The sequence below is a fragment of the Bombina bombina genome, chromosome 4, assembly GCF_027579735.1.
Source record: "Bombina bombina isolate aBomBom1 chromosome 4, aBomBom1.pri, whole genome shotgun sequence".
Taxonomy (NCBI): Eukaryota; Metazoa; Chordata; class Amphibia; order Anura; family Bombinatoridae; genus Bombina; species Bombina bombina.
Genome location: NC_069502.1, coordinates 720,801,876 through 720,823,185, shown reverse-complemented (window position 1 = coordinate 720,823,185; position 21,310 = coordinate 720,801,876). Strand labels below are relative to the sequence as shown.

Genomic DNA, 21,310 nt, shown 5'->3' with positions numbered 1-21,310 from the left:
CTGAACAAAAGGCAAGATAGTCCTTACAGTTACCATTTTGAACGTTGGTATCCTTACATAACGATTCAATATTTTTAGATCCAGAACTGGTCTGAAGGAATTCTCCTTCTTTGGTACAATGAAGAGATTTGAATAAAACCCCATCCCCGTTTCCAGAACTGGAACTGGCATAATTACTCCAGCCAACTCCAGATCTGAAACACAATTCAGAAATGCTTGAGCTTTCACTGGATTTACTGGGACACGGGAAAGAAAAAATCTCTTTGCAGGAGGTCTCATCTTGAAACCGATTCTGTACCCTTCTGAAACAATGTTCTGAATCCAAAGATTGTGAACAGAATTGATCCAAATTTCTTTGAAAAAACGTAACATGCCCCCTACCAGCTGAGCTGGAATGAGGGCCGCACCTTCATGTGGACTTAGAAGCAGGCTTTGCCTTTCTAGAAGGCTTGGATTTATTCCAGACTGGAGATGGCTTCCAAACTGAAACTGCTCCTGAGGATGAAGGATCAGGCTTTTGTTCTTTGTTGAAACGAAAGGAACGAAAACGATTATTAGCCCTGTTTTTACCCTTAGATTTTTTATCCTGTGGTAAAAAAGTTCCTTTCCCACCAGTAACAGTTGAGATAATGGAATCCAACTGTGAACCAAATAATTTGTTACCCTGGAAAGAAATGGAAAGTAGAGTTGATTTAGAAGCCATATCAGCATTCCAAGTTTTAAGCCATAAAGCTCTTCTAGCTAAAATAGCTAGAGACATAAACCTGACATCAACTCTGATAATATCAAAAATGGCATCACAGATAAAATTATTAGCATGCTGAAGAAGAATAATAATATTATGAGAATCATGATCTGTTACTTGTTGCGCTAAAGTCTCCAACCAAAAAGTTGAAGCTGCAGCAACATCAGCCAAAGATATAGCAGGTCTAAGAAGATTACCTGAACACAGATAAGCTTTTCTTAGAAAGGATTCAATTTTCCTATCTAAAGGATCTTTAATCGAAGTACCATCTGACGTAGGAATAGTAGTACGTTTAGCAAGGGTAGAAATAGCCCCATCAACTTTAGGGATTTTGTCCCAAAATTCTAATCTGTCAGACGGCACAGGATATAATTGCTTAAAACGTTTAGAAGGAGTAAATGAATTACCCAATTTATCCCATTCTCTGGAAATTACTTCAGAAATAGCATTAGGAACAGGAAAAACTTCTGGAATAACCACAGGAGATTTAAACACCTTATCTAAACGTTTAGAATTAGTATCAAGAGGACCAGAATCCTCTATTTCTAAAGCAATTAGTACTTCTTTAAGTAAAGAACGAATAAATTCCATTTTAAATAAATATGAAGATTTATCAGCATCAATCTCTGAGACAGAATCCTCTGAACCAGAAGAGTCATCAGAATCAGAATGATGATGTTCATTTAAAAATTCATCTGTAGAGAGAGAAGTTTTAAAAGATTTTTTATGTTTACTAGAAGGAGAAATAACAGACATAGCCTTCTTGATGGATTCAAAAACAAAATCTCTTATGTTATCAGGAACATACACTTAGCTTTGGTAGTTCCAGCACTAGACAGCGATTTTCCTGAAGTATCTTCTGACTCAGATGCAACGTGAGACATCTTGCAATATGTAAGAGAAAAAACAACATATAAAGCAAAATTGATCAAATTCCTTAAATGACAGTTTCAGGAATGGGAAAAAATGCCAATAAACAAGCTTCTAGTAACCAGAAGCAAAGAAAAAATCAGACTGAAATAATGTGGAGACAAAAGAGACGCCCATATTTTTTGGCGCCAAATAATACGCCCACATTGTTTGGCGCCTAAATGCTTTTTGGCGCCAAAAATGACGCCACATCCGGAACGCCGACATTTTTGGCGCAAAAGGACGTCAAAAAATGACGCAACTTCCGGCGACACGTATGACGCCGGAAACAGAAAAGATTTTTTGCGCCAAAAAAGTCCGCGCCAAGAATGACGCAATAAAATGAAGCATTTTCAGCCCCCGCGAGCCTAACAGCCCACAGGGAAAAAAAGTCAAATTTTTAAGGTAAGAAGAAATGATTGATTCAAACGCATTATCCCAAATATGAAACTGACTGTCTGAAAATAAGGAATGTTGAACATTCTGAGTCAAGGCAAATAAATGTTTGAATACATATATTTAGAACTTTATAAATAAAGTGCCCAACCATAGCTTAGAGTGTCACAGAAAATAAGATTTACTTACCCCAGGACACTCATCTACACGTTTGTAGAAAGCCAAACCAGTACTGAAACGAAAATCAGCAGAGGTAATGGTATATAAATAAGAGTATATCGTCGATCTGAAAAGGGAGGTAAGAGATGAATCTCTACGACCGATAACAGAGAACCTATGAAATAGACCCCGTAGAAGGAGATCACTGCATTCAAATAGGCAATACTCTCCTCACATCCCTCTGACATTCACTGCACGCTGAGAGGAAAACCGGGCTCCAACTTGCTGCGGAGCGCATATCAACGTAGAATCTAGCACAAACTTACTTCACCACCTCCATAGGAGGCAAAGTTTGTAAAACTGAATTGTGGGTGTGGTGAGGGGTGTATTTATAGGCATTTTGAGGTTTGGGAAACTTTGCCCCTCCTGGTAGGAATGTATATCCCATACGTCACTAGCTCATGGACTCTTGCTAATTACATGAAAGAAATTATATTTTTTGAAAACAAATATTAGATATTTATATTCTTTAAAGGGATGCGAAACAAAAAAAAATATTTCATGATTCAGATAGAGCATGCCATTTTTAACAACTTTCTAATTTATTTGTATGATCAAATTTTCTTTGTTCTCTTGGTATCTGTTGTTGAAAAGCAACAAGCTTTTTTGGAGCACTATATGGCAGAAGTATTACAAGAATGTTATCCATTTGCAAGAGCACTAGATGGCAGAACTATTTCCTGCTGTGTGGTGCTCCAGATGCCTACCTAGGTATCTCTCATGGACTCTCACCACCTTATGAAAGAAAACAGAATTTATTCTTACCTGATAAAATATTTAATACCTAAGCTGTGGAGTCCACAATACCATAAAAGGTGGCATGAAAAAACAGAGAGAGGCAGGCACATCATTGACCAGACACAGCTGTCTGGAGCACCTTCCTGCCAAACGCAGCCTCCAAAGAGGCAAACACATAAAAATAGTAAATTTCATAAAAAGCATGAAGGGAAGACCAAGTAGCAGCTTTGTAATTTTTTCCATTGAAGCCTCATGATGAGAAAAAAAAATGGACATAGATACAGCCCTAGTAGAACGAGTCGCAAGAGGAGATGGATGAGACTCATTCATCTCCAAGTAAGCTTTATGAAACAATTGTTTTAACAAAGAAGCCAAAGTAACCACAGTAGCCTTCTTACATCTACGCGGACAAAACAAAGCTAAAAAGACTGTTTAAGTTCTTTAGTGGGTTGGAGATAAAATGTCAAAGCTTGAATGACCAAAAAATTATGTAGTAGACTTTCCTGATTAATTTTGCAAGGACATAAAAAAAAGGAATAACAATATTTTGATTAATATTCTGAGTATACACAACTTTTGGTAAGAAGTTATACTGAGTCCTCAGACAGCCTTGTCCTGATGGGAAAAAAAAATAGATAAGGAGACTCTCACGATAATGCAGAAAGTTCTCAAACCTTTGTGGCGGACGAAATAGTCTAAAGAAACAAGACTTTCCACAGCAAGAGCTGAATATCCAGCTTATGCATAGGTTCAAAAGGATGACTTTGAAAGGCTTTTAAAATTAAATATTTAATACCTAAGCTGTGGAGTCCACAATACCATAAAAGGTGGCATGAAAAAACAGAGAGAGGCAGGCACATCATTGACCAGACACAGCTGTCTGGAGCGCCTTCCTGCCAAATGCAGCCTCCAAAGAGGCAAAAACATAAAAATAGTAACATTTCATAAAAAGCATGAAGGGAAGACCAAGTAGCAGCTTTGTAATTTTTTCCATTGAAGCCTCATGATGAGAAAAAAAAAATGGACATAGATACAGCCCTAGTAGAACGAGTCGCAAGAGGAGATGGATGAGACTCATTCATCTCCAAGTAAGCTTTATGAAACAATTGTTTTAACAAAGAAGCCAAAGTAACCATAGTAGCCTTCTTACATCTACGCGGACAACACAAAGCTAAAAAGACTGTCTAAGTTCTTTAGTGGGTTGGAGATAAAATGTCAAAGCTTGAATGACCTAAAAATTATGTAGTAGACTTTCCTGATTAATTTTGCAAGGACATAAAAAAAAGGAATAACAATATTTTGATTAATATTCTGAGTATACACAACTTTTGGTAAGAAGTTATACTGAGTCCTCAGACAGCCTTGTCCTGATGGGAAAAAAAAAATAGATAAGGAGACTTTCACGATAATGCAGAAAGTTCTCAAACCCTTGTGGCGGACGAAATAGTCTAAAGAAACAAGACTTTCCACAGCAAGAGCTGAATATCCAGCTTATGCATAGGTTCAAAAGGATGACTTTGAAAGGCTTTTAAAATTAAATTTTCCATGGGGGGAGAGGCAAGTCAAACCACTGGTCAAATTCTAAGGCTCTGCACAAAAAATGACATATCTGGCAGTTCTAGCAAACTTTCTATAGTACAATAGCAAACGTGTCAAGATCTGACTCGTCAAGAAACTGGATCCAAATGGAAACTGCTAGAGTCACACCAGGAAATAAAAGCATTCCATACCTTATGGCAAATTTTTCTAGCGACTGGTCTCCTTGTCTGAATAAGAGTGTCTTTACAGAGGCTGAAAAACTCCTCTGGCGTAGAACTAGACATTACTTTCCATGCATGCAATCTGAAATGATATATACAGCCTTTAGATTTGGATGAAAAAAAAACCTTGAGGTAGAAGGCCCCTTCGAATGGAAGAGAGTTGGACAAATTAATTTGGTCATTAAGGCAACCAAAACCTGTGCACCTTCTGAGACTTCCAGACAGCCCCCCCCCCATTCTGAAAGGCCTGATTCCATTGTAATGACAACCCAAGATGGACCCAGAAAGAAAGCTCCCTGAATTAGAGACCTGTGAGATATCCACCAAGAGAAATATAGTCTGGTTGTTTAATCTAGACATATTGGCTGAGAGAAGTCTGTATTAATTCCCTTCCACTGTTTGATCATACAAAGTTGAAGGGGACGCAACTGAAAACTTGCAAATGGCATAACATCTGAAATGATCAATCCTACAAGTTACATGCACATGAGCAACTAGTGGAAAAGATGTTAGTTTAAATTCTGTAAATGCTTTCTGTAACTTTTCTCATTAGTGAAAGAGTCAGACACTGAATCTACGACCACCTCTAGGAAAATAACTCAGGAGAGCCTAAAGAACTTTTGTGAACACCCGGAGGGGCAGTTGCTAGACCAAAAGGAGGAGTCACAAACTGAAGATGGTTCTACAGAAAAGCAAGACTGAAGAACTTGTGATGATCCCTGAGAATAGGAAGATGTAGATATGCATCCTTCAGACAATTGTGGTCATGAACTGACCCTGTTTGATCAACAGCACAATAGCCTGAACGGTTTCCACTTTGAACTTATGAACAATTAGTTACACAAAGCCTGTACAGAAATTAGTTCATGGATTTGGGATCTAGAATCATCTGAACATGCCTTTTATCTTTGGCACTATACAAAGATTGAAATAGTAACCTAGCCATTGTTCTATCTGAGGAACTGGGACAATCACTCCCATATGTCCCAGATTTTGTACACAGAAAAACATGAGACTGAACAAAACGTTCTCACAGTGGCCTCCAAATACTATACTTTGATCAGGATCCCTGGGTACTGATATGTACCAGGGCTGCAAAAATAGGTTCAGACTAATCCCTACCAGAGTCTGGATGCTGTCTGAGAGGAAGTGACTGAATGCTTTGTTTGCTTTGATTTGTTCCAAGAATATCCTGGCTTCCATAACAAATTGGAAGAATCTGAGTTTTGAGTAGATGAGAGGATTAATGGTTTCTGAGCTGAATGAGACAAACCATATGACTCTCCTGGCCGGTCTGCCAAAGCAGTATTCTTTGCTTCAAGCGAATAATATCCATAAATGCTTTGCAAAGAAAGAAATTTGCTACTTTGATAAGCTTTAAACAACCCCAACTTTCTTCCAAATAAAACTCTTTCCTACAAGGAATTACACTAAAAAGAGTAACTGTTCTTGCCACACAGGCCACACTCACTGCAGTATTAAATAAAACACCCTGACTACAAAAACGCTTCTTTCTGACCATAGGGTCCTTGAAGTATGTACTGTCCTCTAAAGCAAAGGTGTATCTGTTCTCCGGCGTAGAAATGGCTCCATCTACTTTGGAAATAAACTCCCAAACCTCTGTGTGATGGGTACTGGTAACAACTTATTGAACTTTTGAGAAGGAATGAACGAAATACCAGGTTTGACCAATTCTTTGGATAACACAAACAAAATGGTGTCTGGTACTGGGAAAACTAGTGCTGGATAAGTAGACAGCTTAAACAATAAATTTAGTTGCTCAACTCCTTGACTCAGAGGTATAAGACTCCTGGAAACTTGCAAAAGGGACTGTAAATGTTCCAGTGAAATAGAAAAGCAGGAGTAATCTAAAATGTCTCCCTCTGAAGAAGCATCCAAGTCATATTAGGAAGCTGTAATACTCTTTTCTTATTTAAGTAGTCCAGTAGAAAGATTTGCTACTGTAGAAACATTACTCTCTGGCAGCAAACATTTGCACTGACTTGAATAGTAGAAGGAAGATAGTCCTGAAAATCCATCGTATATCCTTTAAAAGTTACTTGAAGGAGAGGGACTCTGCCATTGCAAGGCTACAGGGTGACGAACAAGCACACACGTTCAGTCTGAGATGGCAAACAATTTGCAGACCTCTCTAAAGGGTCAGAACAAATACTAGGAGAGGGGACAGTTTTAAACTACTCCATAGACATAACAGTTCAATACACACAAATATGACAGTAACAGCTATGCACAAATATTAACGGATATGCAGATAATATAAATACAAGTGCTCTGGGATTATGAGAAAATCATTATCGCATGCATACACAAAAAACAGTGAGTGAAATACAGCGAGGAAATACTTAATAGAGGATTAAGAAAGCATATAAAACTATAGCAGTGTAAATGTCACAGACTAATGCCCCAATAAGTTTTAGATGTGTTGGTACTTTACCCTCTCACCGAGAACCGGAGCTCCAGCATGGTTGTGCGCATACTGCAATAGCCACTGCCACTCTGAGGAAAGGAGAAGAAAGCAGGAGCACTACACAATGAGCGTTCTTAAAGAGGATTAACACCTGCATGTCTGGAGTGCTGTGCACTATAGCTTTGTAAGGACAGTGCCCTCCTAACAGCGTGGTGGATTGAGAACAGCAGCGCCTTTCTAAGTTATGAACAGAGACTATGGAAAAAAAAAATCTAAGCTGTACAAATCCTACTAACAAAGGCAGTGCTAAGCACTCTGATGCTGTGTAGTCAAAAGTAGCACTTAGCCCCTTCTAATTTCTGAGGCTTTCATGAGAAATTATACAATAAATATGAAATCTCCCATGTAGCTGCAAATGCCATGTATTAAAAAGGCAGCGTTAGACCTTAAAGGGACATTAAACCCAAATTTTTTCTTTCATGATTCAGATAGAGAATACCATTTCTTCTATAAGGTAAAACAAGTCCACGGATTCATCCTTTACTTGTGGGATATTATCCTCATGCTAACAGGAAGTGGCAAAGAGCACCACAGCAGAGCTGTCTATATAGCTCCTCCCTTAGTTCCACCCCCAGTCATTCTCTTTGCCTACTCTAAGTACTAGGAAGGGTAAAGTGAAAGAGGTGATAAAATGTTAGTTTTTATTTTCTTCAAGCAAGAGTTTTTTTATTTTAAATGGTACCGGTGTGTACTATTTACTCTCAGGCAGCAGAGGGATGAAGACTTCCTGCCTGGAGGCTGATGATCTTAGCATTTGTCACTAAGATCCAGAACAGTTCCACAGAGGCTGAGTGGTACAAGAAACTTCAGTGTGAGGAACATTTTCATGCTATATAGCAGTGAGGTACGTTCAGTCATTTTTTCTGGAGAGACTGTGGTATTTCAGAAAGGATGACAGTATCTCCATGAGGGTAAGGGTAAGCAGTAATCCTAAGAGTTATAGAAGGGTATTACTAAGCTTGCATAAGGGACTAATTAAAAAATGGTTGACACTGAGTTATGAATGTTTGTGGGCAAATGTTTTGTGAACTGGGAGTGCTGTTAACGTTTTTTGGCAACTTTATTGAGGGTACACTTGGCTTATTTTTTGGGTCTCAGAACACACAAGGCTAGTTTAGAACTCTGGTGCGGTTCATTTAGGCCTACAAAACATTGAGTGAGAAGGGCGGGGCCTATTTTCGCGCCTCAGATGCGCAGTTGTATTTACTAAGCAAGCAGCAAGCTCCAACTCCGGAGGGCCCTTGTGGAAGTATTGGGTCAAATCGAAGCTTTATCCCCATTTTTCCAATCCCTGAGGGCAGGTAGGCGCCACAGCAGAGCTGTGGCGAGGTGCTGGGGGTGTTTTTTCCGGATTTAGGTCTTATTATCGATCCGGTTTTCACAATAAAGGGTTAAATATTTGTTTTTCTTGTGGGGCAAACTTAACTACACAAACTGAGTCTTATATCAAAAAATTGAAAAGATTGGTGTATTTTACAGCAGTTTTGCAGAACGTGTATGCTTTTTTTCTCTTAAAGGCGCAGTACAGTTTTTTAAGATTGTTATTTTTTCACTAAATAAAGTGTTTTCAAGCTTGTTTGTGGACATTACTAGCCTGTTCAACATATCTGACATTGAGGAAAGTCAATGTTCAATTTGGTTAGAAGCCATTGTGGAACCCCCACTTAGAATGTGTCCTTCATGCACTGAAAGGTCAATAAATTGCAAAGAACATATTTTAGCTAATAAAAGTATGTCGCAGGATGATTCTCAGTCAGAAGGGAATCAGGTTATGCCATCTAATTCTCCCCAAGTGTCACAACCATTAATGCCCGCACAAGCGACGCCAAGTACTTCTAGTGCGTCTAATTCTTTCACCCTGCAAGATATGGCCGCAGTTATGAATACTACCCTCACAGAGGTTTTATCTAAGCTGCCTGGGTTGCAGGGGAAGCGCAGTAGGTCTGGTGTGAGAACAAATGCTGAGCCCTCTGACGCTTTATTAGCCATATGCGATGTACCCTCACAATGTTCTGAGTTGGGGGTGAGGGATTTGCTGTCTGAGGGAGAGATTTCTGATTCAGGAAAGATGTTCCCTCAGACAGACTCAGATATGACGGCTTTTAAATTTAAACTAGAACACCTCCGCTTGTTGCTCAGGGAGGTTTTAGCGACTCTGGATGATTGTAACCCTATTGTAGTTCCAGAGAAATTGCGTAAAATGGACAGATATCTAGAGGTTACAGCTTACACTGATGTTTTTCCGGTCCCTAAGAGGATTTCGGACATTGTTACTAAGGAGTGGGATAGACCAGGTATTCCGTTCGTTCCGCCTCCTACATTTAAGAAAATGTTTCCCATATCAGACACCATGCAGGATTCGTGGCAGACGGTCCCTAAGGTGGAGGGAGCTTTTTCTACCCTGGCTAAGCGTACAACTATACCTATTGAGGACAGTTGTGCTTTCAAAGATCCTATGGATAAAAAATTAGAGGGTCTCCTAAAGAAAATATTTGTTCATCAGGGTTTTCTTCTGCAACCTATAGCGTGCATTGTTCCTGTAACTACTGCAGCTGCTTTTTGGTTTGAGGCTCTTCAGGTTGAGACCCCATTAGATGATATTCTGGATAGAATTAGGGCTCTCAAGCTAGCTAATTCTTTCATTACAGATGCCGCTTTTCAACTGGCTAAATTAGCGGCAAAGAATTCAGGTTTTGCCATTTTAGCTCGTAGAGCGTTATGGCTTAAGTCCTGGTCTGCTGATGTGTCATCAAAATCTAAGCTTTTAGCCATCCCTTTCAAAGGTAAGACCCTATTCGGGCCTGAACTGAAAGAGATCATTTCACACTTCACTGGAGGAAAAGGCCATGCCCTTCCTCAGGATAAGACAAATAAGATGAGAACCAAACAAAATAATTTTCGTTCCTTTCGAAAATTCAAAGGTGGTCCCTCTACCTCTTCCCCTGCTGCAAAACAAGAGGGGAATTTTGCTCAATTCAAGTCAGTCTGGAGACCTAACCAGACTTGGAACAAAGGTAAACAGGCCAAGAAGCCCGCTGCTGCCACCAAGACAGCATGAAGGGGTAAGCCCCGGCTCCGGATCTAGTAGGGGGCAGACTTTCTCTTTGCTCAGGCTTGGGCAAGAGACGTTCAGGACTCCTGGGCTTTAGAAATCGTAACCCAGGGGTATCTTCTAGATTTCAAAGATTCTTCTCCAAGGGGGAGATTCCATCTTTCTCAATTGTCTGTAAACCAGACAAAAAGAGAGGCGTTCTTGCGCTGTGTAGAAGACCTATATACCATGGGAGTGATCCGCCCAGTTCTGAAAACAGAACAGGGGCAAGGGTTTTACTCCAATCTGTTTGTGGTTCCCAAAAAAGAGGGAACCTTCAGACCAATTTTAGATCTCAAGATCCTAAAAAAAAATCCTCAGAGTCCCATCCTTCAAGATGGAGACCATTTGGACTATTTTATCAATGATTCAGGAGGGTCAATATATGACCACCGTGGACTTAAAGGATGCGTATCTACACATCCCTATCCACAAAGATCATCACCAGTTCCTCAGGTTCGCCTTTCTGGACAAGCATTACCAGTTTGTGGCTTTTCCCTTTGGCAAAGGTGCTAGGGTCCCTTCTGGCGGTATTAAGGCCACGGGGCATAGCAGTGGCACCTTATCTGGACGATATCTTAATTCAGGCATCAACTTACCAACTAGCCAAGTCTCACACGGACATCGTGTTGGCTTTTCTAAGATCTCACGGGTGGAAGGTGAACGTAAAAAAGAGTTCATTTATCCCTCTCACGAGAGTTCCATTCCTGGGAACTCTTGATAGATTCGGTGGACATGAAAATTTTTCTGATGGAGGTCAGGAAATCAAAGATTTTAACCACCTGCCAAGCTCTTCATTCCATTCCTCGGCCGTCAGTGGCTCAGTGTATGGAGGTAATCGGACTAATGGTAGCAGCAATGGACATAGTTCCGTTTGCTTGCTTGCATCTCAGACCACTGCAACTATGCATGCTCAAACAGTGGAATGGGGATTATGCAGATTTATCTCCTCAGATAAATCTGGATCAAGAGACCAGAGACTCTCTTCTTTGGTGGTTGTAACAGGATCATCTGTCCCAGGGAATGCGTTTACGCAGGCCAGCGTGGGTCATAGTGATGACGGACGCCAGCCTATTGGGCTGGGGTGCAGTCTGGAATTCCCTGAAAGCACAGGGTTTGTGGACTCAGGAGGAGGCTCTCCTCCCGATAAATATTCTAGAACTGAGAGCGATATTCAACGCGCTTCAGGCGTGGCCTCAGCTGGCGTCGGCCAGATTCATAAGATTCCACTCGGACAATTTAACGACTGTAGCATATATCAATCATCAAGGGGGAACAAAGAGTTCTCTAGCGATGATAGAGGTTACCAAAATAATTTGATGGGCAGAGACTTACTCTTGCCATCTATCAGCAATCTATATCCCAGGAGTGGAGAACTGGGAAGCAGATTTTCTAAGTCATCAGACTTTTCATCTGGGGGAGTGGGAACTCCACCCGGAGGGGTTTGCACAATTGATTCAGCAATGGGGAACACCAGAATTGGATCTGATGGTGTCTCATCAGAACGCCAAACTTCCTTGTTACGGGTCCAGATCAAGGGATCCTCAGGCAGTACTGATAGATGCTCTAGCAGTACCCTGGTCGTTCAACCTGGCTTATGTGTTTCTACAATTTCGTCTGTTCGTCAAACAGGAGAGAGCTTCAGTGATTTTGATAGCACCTGTGTGGCCACGTAGGACTTGGTATGCAGACCTGGTGGACATGTCATCTCTTCCACCATGGACTCTGCCACTGAGACAGGACCTTCTGATTCAAGGTCCATTCCAGCATCCAAATCTAGTTCCTCTGCGGCTGACTGCCTGGAAATTGAATGCTTGATTTTATCCAAGCGGGGATTCTCTGAGTCGGTCATAGATACCTTGATTCAGGCTCGAAAGCCTGTCACTAGGAAAATTTATCATTAGATATGGCTTAAATATCTTTATTGGTGCGAATCCAAAGGCTACTCATGGAGTAAGATCAGGATTCCTAGGATTTTGTCCATTCTCCAAGAAGGATTGGAGAAGGGGCTATCAGCTAGTTCCCTAAAGGGACAGATATCTGCTTTATCAATTTTACTGCACAAGCGTCTGGCAGATGTTCCAGACGTTCAGTCGTTCTGTCAGGCTTTAGTTAGAATCAAGCCTGTGTTTAAACCGGTTGCTCCGCCATGGAGTTTGAATTTAGTTCTTAAAGTTCTTCAAGCGGTTCCGTTTGAACCTATGCATTCCATAGATATTAAGCTTCTATCTTGGAAAGTTCAGTTTTTAGTTGCTATCTCTTCGGCTCGAAGAGTTTCTGAACTATCTGCATTGCAATGCGACTCACCTTATCTTGTTTTCCATGCTGATAAGGTGGTTTTGCGTACCAAACCTGGATTCCTTCCTAAGGTTGTTACTAATAAGAATATTTATCAGGAAATTGTCGTTCCTTCTCTGTGTCCTAATCCTTACTCTAAGAAGGAGGGTCTGTTGCACAACTTGGCCGTGGTTCGTGCTTTGAAGTTTTACTTGCAAGCGACCAAATATTTCCGTCAAACATCTTCTTTGCTTGTTGTCTATTCTGGAAAACGTAGACGTCAAAAAGCTACGGCTACCTCTCTTTTTTGATGAAAAGCATCATCCCTTTGGCATACGAGACTGCTGGACAGCAGCCTCCTGAAAGAATTACACCTCACTATACTAGAGCGGTGGCACCTACATGGGCTTTTAAAAATTATGCTTCTGTTTAACAGATTTGTAAGGCTGCGACTTGGTCTTCGCTTCATACCTTTTCCAAATTTTCCAAATTTGATACTTTTGCTTCTTCGGAGGCTATTTTTGGGAGAAAAGTTCTTCAAGCAGTGGTGCCTTCTGTTTAGCCATCTATCTTGTCCCTCCCGTTCATCCGTGTCCTGTAGCTTTGGTATTGTATCCCACAAGTAAAGGATGAATCTGTGGACTCATCGTACCTTATAGAAGAAAGGTAAATTTATGCTTAACTGATAAATTAATTTCTTCTATGGTACGACGAGTCCACGGCCTGCCCTGTCATTTTAAGACAGATTATATTTTTTGATTTTAAACTTCAGTCACCTCTGCACCTTTTAGTTTCTCCTTTTTCTTCCTGTACCTTTGGTCATATGACTGTGGGATGGAGCTAAGGGAGGAGCTATATAGACAGCTCTGCTGTGGTGCTCTTTGCCACTTCCTTTTAGCAGGAGGATAATATCCCACAAGTAAAGGATGAATCTGTGGACTCGTCGTACCATAGAAGAAATTAATTTATCAGGTAAGCATAAATTTACTTTTTAAACAACTTTCTAATTTACTTATATAACTATAATATAATTTGCTTCATTCTTCTGATATTCTTTCCTGAAAAGCATATCTAGATATGCTCAGGAGCTTCTGATTGGTGGCTGCACGTATTTGCCTCATGTGATTGGCTCACCGATGTGCATTGCTATTTCTTTAACAAAAGATATCTAAATAATGAAGCAAATTAGATAATAGAAGAAAATTGGGATATTGTTTAAAATTGTTTTCTCTGTCTGACTCATGAAAGAAAAATTGTGGGTTTAATGTCCCTTTAAATCTGCTAATGAGAGATGTAACAGAGCTGCACTGTGATATTAACCCTGAGCCAATGTTCACCACCAGAATAGCCCATAAATATCACAATCCTCATACATGTGAGTATATAATAAAATAAATGTGTGCAACTCCAGATCCTGTATATGGAGGTACTCCAGCAAAGCCAACAGAATGAGGCTGCAGGGCCAGTCCCAGCGAAACCTGTGGCAGGCTAGTGAAAACCTCCCTCAAGAGAATTACTCTCACTGCCTATGGATCTACTTACACCCCTCTGCCCTATTCTCTATCCTGTAAGGGGGTAGGTAAACTGCCTTACAACAGTTTGAGCACCTCTTTCCATGAAAAATATAGAACCTCACATTTACACCTCCTCCGGTGAAGGCAGAAATTAAGACTGAGGGGAATCAGGAAGTGGGAGGCATTAAACCTATTGGTGTTTTGCCTGCCTTCTGGTAGAGAGGAGTTTAGTCCTTTATGTTATAGCTCGTGGACTCATCTCACCTCACCTTACGAGAAATGTTGGGTTTCATGCCCCTTTTAAAAACAAATCGCTTTTCAAACATAAAAACTACCTATTTTAATGTAGAATATACAGTGATTTGTTTGGTTTGTTTTAGTTCTGTCCATTATATTTTTACAAAATCAGACCAATGCTTTAGATTTAGCAGTATGCCAAAATTACCATTGCTTCTCAATTAAAACATATTTATTCTTCAAAACAATGCAATTTACCCCCAGAATATCTTCTACTAATAAAGTGTTTCTGGTTTTGGCTACATGTGCAGATGTTGTGGTGCCGTATTCAACAGGCCCAGCAGGAGAAAGCTGCGAATGTCCTTCCTTCATTCCAGTTGGCGTGAACAAACATAGACTCTGGGAAAATAAAGGAAAAGTCAGTTACAAATACTTCTAAAGACTACTCGTAATACTCAAAGGGACACGAAAAGTACAAAATGAAACTTTCCCAATTCAGTTAAAGGGCCATAATACCCAAATGTTGAAACACTTGAAAGTGATGCAGCATAGCTGTAAAAAGCTGACTAGAAAAAATCTCCTGAACATCTCTATGTAAAAAAGAAAGATGTTTTACCTCAAAAGTTCCTCAGTAGCCACCTCACATTGTAAAGGATTTCTAAGCAGCATTTTAGTGTGTCTGTCCTGGGACAGCTGAAAGGATGAGCCTCGTGAACTCTCATATTATTTCACCAATCAGGTAAAGGAAGCTTACTATGAAATCTCATGAGAGTTAAGTCAAATCTCATGAGATCACAGTAAGAGTTCATGACCACAGCACTGCTGATGCTGATTGGCTGCTGTTCATTTCTTCATTTTTTTTTTTTTACCTGCAGCTGGGAGCAGGTGAAGTATAACTTTTTACTCAGAACTCTGCTGAGCTGAAAAGATTGTGAGGTAAAATATCTTCATTTTTTTACATAGAGATGCTCAGGTGATATTTTCCTGTCAGTTTTTTACAGTTATACTGCATCAGTTTCAAGTGATTTAGCATATGAGTATTATGTACCTTTAAATGTACAATTTATAAAAAAAAAAAAAAAAACACTTTACAATTGAATTTGTCTATTTAAATTGACCCTTACAGGAGATTATACCTAGGCAGTCTAAGGAACACGTATGTGCCTTTAGGACTGTATAGCAGTAGTGTTTGCAGCAATGTTTATAACTATATAATGTATATTGTTGCAAACATTGCTGGCATATGCTGCAAACATGCCTGCCTCAGTATACTCTCAAGCAAAGGGAGCTATGTTTAATCAATCAATATAAAGATTAAAAAAAAAGTGTATTTGATAATGGAATTTAATTGTGAAATTGTTAAACTTGCATCATGCACTCATCTGGATAAGGAAAGTTTATTTTAAACTTTCATGTCCCTTAAATGACTTTGTCTCCATTAAACCAAAAACATCCTTATAGCTATGTAATAATATATATAACGAAGTTGCAGTTACATTCCACAGTTTAAAAAGAATGGATTTTTAAAAATGAAATTTAATCTCACAAATCAGAATGCCTAAAATGGAGTCAGGATTAACCAATCACAAACTGCCCTGCATACCTATATTTGTTGTATGCAAAGCTAAACTACAGGGTTTCTCAATTCCAGTCTTCAGTGAACACTAACAGGACAGATTTTGAGCATTAACTTGGGTGAGCGCATGTGAATAACCATAGTTACTTATCAGCTGATTATTTCATCCTGAAAACTGGAATTGAGAAACTGTTACTGATCAACCTAAGTAGCATTGATAAAGGCAATAACTTTGCTGTCTCTACAGCTAGAGGGAGCTCATGATCTTTAAAAAAAACAAAAACAAATCACAACAGTTTCTACAGTTCTTTGAACCTAGGACTAGTAAGTAAGCAATACATTGTATGTATGTATATATGTATGTATGTATGTATGTATGTATGTATGTATGTATGTATGTATGTATGTATGTATGTATGTATGTATGTATATATATATATATATATATATATATATATATATATATATATATATATATATATATATATATATATATATATATATATATATATATATATATATATATAGCCAAGATGAGCACTCTCACTTCAAACTTCAGCAGCCAGGGTGCTAGTAGATAATAGATATATGTGGCAAAAAACTTGCACTCACTGGACTTTTTTTTAAACACCAAAATTTAATGTGACGTTTCGGAGACAGAGTATACCCTTCCTCAGACGGATACTCTATCTCCGAAACGTCACATTAAATTTTGGTGTTTAAAAAAAAAGTCCAGTGAGTGCAAGTTTTTTGCCACATTATATATATATATATATATATATATATATATATATATATATATATATATACATACATATATATATATATATATACATATATATACATACATATATATATATACATATATATACATATATATACATATATATACATATATATACATACATATACATATATATACATATATATACATACATATACATACATATATATATATATACATATATATACATACATATATATATATATACATATATATACATATATATACATACATATACATATATATACATACATATATATACATATATATATACATACATATATATATATATATATATATATACATATATATACATACATATATATATATATATATATATACATATATATACATACATATATATAAAATATAAAAGAAAGATAGAAAAAAATACCAGGGTATATAAGATTACCCTAGAACAGCAAGGGAATAAACGGCACACATAGAAGACTTTCAAAAATTTATTTATAATAATTTCCCAAAAATACACTTAAGTATATAGCGATATCTTATCTGTCAATATCAGTTACCACTAAAGACAGCAAAATCTAAAACATTTTAAGTGCACTTAGACCTAATACTTTCCCTATGCTATAAATTACAAAAAGACATCATAAACAATAAGGGGTTAACCAGAAAACTCATGTTTATAACGAATGTTACATAGAATCTAATGTTTATAGGACATTTATAGTAAGTAGGCAAAATACATGTTAAACATATGGCTGCAGTCCAAACAGAGGTGAACTATATTATGTATCAAAAAGCGCTTGTTTTTCCTCTTTATATATACCAGGGAATCTTCTCTTAAGGCAAATAAATGTGCCGCAAGTAGTACTGCTGGATAAAGAGTCTCTAGCAAGTGTAATAATTCAGTTGGAAAACACAGCATATACTTAGCTTAAGTCCTCCGGTTTTTGTTGTTTCCACTTGTCTTCTGCTTGCAAGCACCTGTGATGATTACATATATATACATACATATACATATATATATATACATATACATATATATATACATATATATATATGTATATATATACATATACATATATATACATATATATATATATATATATACACATATATATATATACATATATACATATATACATATATACATATATATATACATATATACACATATATACACATATATATATATATACATATATATATACATATATATATACATATATATATACATATATATATACACATATATATACACATATATATATATATATACATATACATTTTTTTTCACCCATGGGTATACAAATAAATCAAAACATATTTCCCTTTCATCGAACATGCAAAGCATTTATTTTTATGCACATAATTCGAATTTTTAAATTTAAATGCCTAGGAATAATAATGCAAATTATTTGTAGCAACCCCCCACCCCCAAGAAAAGTATTTAAAACATGCTAAAACTTTTTTTAAAAACAAACACATACATATTAAATGTTTGTATTTTATAAAAATAAAAAAATAAAAATTTTGCAGTTGAAACAATACCCTTTACAGGCACCTAATATTCCAAGACATAGGATTTTGTTTCTGATATATATATCAGAGCAAAACGCTTAAGCCCAGTTCAGGCCTAAAAATGCATACTATGTTCTCTTTTTATTCACACTAGCTTTGAACTGGCAGTATAATTGTATACATCTGGCATTCTGACGTCAATGCAAGATACTAGGCTGTCCCAGAATTTATGTTGCAAGAAATGAAGAAGAAAAAAAAAAAAAAGGAAAAACCCATGCACTCAACTAATACTGAACTTAAGTTTTGTCACATAGTTTTTTTTCATTTAGACCAAGAAAAACAAACTAGGTTAGAATGGGGTCTTTTTTTTAGTGTTTAGTAAAATAAAAACATTTATAACATCTGCTTGCAATTACATGAATATAAATGTTCCAAAAACAACGTTTTTCATATCTAATTCATATCTGTATTAATGTTTTAGAAAGCAATGAAAAAAAAAAAGCATACAATTTGTCAAACATTTAGCACAAACTAAAACATATAAACAAAGCAGTGGAACACTCAAATAAAACAAAACTAAAAATTGTGAAATACCTTAGATAGAACTTCCTGTATAGTTTTTTTTTTTTTTTTTTTGTTGCCACATATTAACCTAATTGAATATGACATCGCTTTAACAGCTTTAGAGAATAAGGTATGTTTTGAAATTATGCAATCAAGTGTTCAGTTAAAAATGACTGAGATTGTGGTTATTGCCCTAATTTGGAAATAGTTGAAAGTATGCTCTTTAAAGGGACACTGAACCCAATTTTTTTATTTTGTGATTCTGATGGGGCATGAAATTTTAAGCAACTTTCTACTTTACTCCTATTATAAATTTTTATTTGTTCTCTTGCTATCTTTATTTGAAAAATAAGGCATCTAAGCTTTTTTTTTTATTATTATTCAGACCTCTGTACAGCACTTTTTTATTGGTGGATGAATTTATCCACCAATCAGCAAGGACAACCCAGGTTGCTCCTCAAAAATGGGCCGGCATCTAAACTTACATTCTTGCATTTCAAACAAAGGTACCAAGATAATGAATAAAGTTTGATTATAGGAGTAAATTAGAAAGTTGCTTAAAATGTCATGCTCTATCTGAATCACAAAAGAAAAAAAATGTGGGTTCAGTGTCCCTTTAAGCTGGGGCAGAGAGGTCTGTTTATTTCTCAAGTCTTTGAGGGGGTCGTTTTTTAGTTTTCAGTTTGTTTTTATCTCTGAAGAAAAAATAGCAACACTTTATACTCCATAAAATTGCACAATAATGATCTTGTCTTACTTATAAATTTATATAAATAGTTGTTTTACAGCTATTTTCTCTTTTATTAACTTACAAAATGTTGGGGGGAAAAACGTTTGTAACCATTTTCTAAGAAAATAGCTACATATACAGTTTTAAATAAAGTTAAATTAGGATTGAAAGATTTTAATTTATTTAAAGTGGGATGAAAACACCTTTTGCTTTTCTCTAAAACGTGTGCTTTGCCTCATGTTTCCTAGATGCCAAAAAGCAAGATCTGTAAGATTGGTTTAGGCAATCTGCACCATTTTGAAAACCTAGTGTTTAAGTTTCTGCATCTGTCGATTACATATTTAGGTATAAGAATACACAAATTTACATCAATCCTAATTCTGCAAATTAGGATTACTGGGGATATACTGGGCAGATTTAAAAAATGTAATGGCTCTACCAAAAAATGCTTTTATTCAAATGAGTATGCCTGGTTTTCCCAGTTTGTACAAACTATATCTGAAGAAATCACTGTTTTATCATTGAGTACTGATATTTAACCACTTAAAAGGTTATTATACTGATGTCCAGTAGATGGAGCCAACTCCAAAATATTATGAAGGATAAACAGAAAATGTGATTTTATGTGTCCTAAATATATATTTATAGCCTATTAAACCAAAATGCACTAAAGCAGCAAACTACTTACCCAATGCCACATCAACTTTGTATCCATTTAACCAGTTCATTTTATATTGCAAGCACGTTATTGTATTGTTATCCTATATCAGGGTTTCTCACTTCCAGACCTCAAGTAGCCCCAACAGGCCAGATTTTCATGATATCTTAATATCTGAAATAGCCAGCTGATCAGTAACCACGATTATTAACCTGTTCTCACCCATCAGCTGATTATTTCACCTGTGCTCTAGTTAAAAGGGACAGGCTAGTCCAAAATACACTTTCATGATTCAGATAGGGCATGTCATTTAAACAACTTTCCTATTTACTTTTATCACCAATTTTGATTTATCAGTGATTGTAACAGTGTGCAGAAGATTCATAACGATGCAAATTAACTACACAATAGGATACATATATAATGAGGGGCATGCGTTTTGGCAAGGGCAGTCTTCACAGCCGTTATTGAAGAGAAAAACTGAATCACTTTAGACATGAAAAAAGCTTCGATTTTAAAAAGAAGCATTATACATTTAGCTTTTTTATGCAAATGTTATGTCCCTTTAAGTATGTACTAAGCCTCTGACAGATGTAATCCTGCTTTTTGTAAATGTAAACATAATCTTTGCTTACATGCTGTATGTATAAAAGAATACTTTTATCAAATACTAAATATAAATGTCTCTTTGGTTAGTTTAATATGCTGACATATAGTTAAGTATTTCACTTGATGAGAGAGTTTATACAATCCTGAGGATTATCAAGCTGGGGTGGACAGGGCCATACATATTTGTCCCTGTCCGACTCAATTTGCCTCTGGCGGACAGCAGTCTGCTGCCAGAATTTAAGATTGCACACAAGTGCTATTTTGCACTTGCGTGCAATCCCACCCCCTGCCTGTGCACAGCCAATCACACGTGGGCAGAAGCAGTCAATCTGATGATCGCTGCTTGATAAATCGTGAATGCAGGGTCTCTCATGAGAACCTGCAATCACAGGAAGGCAAAGGGCTTGATAAATCGATCCCTATGTTACAAAACACATTGGTGAGAATTATTTTTTGTTTAGTAACCACTTTGTTCCTTTTGTTATGTCCGTATTCTACCCAGGAACTTTTTAGCGGGTGCACCAATC

The 21,310-nt window shown here is 37.2% G+C and overlaps 1 protein-coding gene across 1 annotated transcript in view; it reads right to left on the bottom strand.

Moving 5' to 3' along the window:
- The window catches only part of PDE10A (phosphodiesterase 10A), a 768,738-nt gene that overhangs the window by 242,838 nt on the left and 504,590 nt on the right, over window positions 1-21,310 (bottom strand). The window contains exon 6 of the mRNA XM_053710922.1: window positions 14,633-14,773. Within this exon, the coding sequence (XP_053566897.1) occupies window positions 14,633-14,773 (141 nt within the window). The remainder of the gene's footprint in view (window positions 1-14,632; window positions 14,774-21,310) is intronic.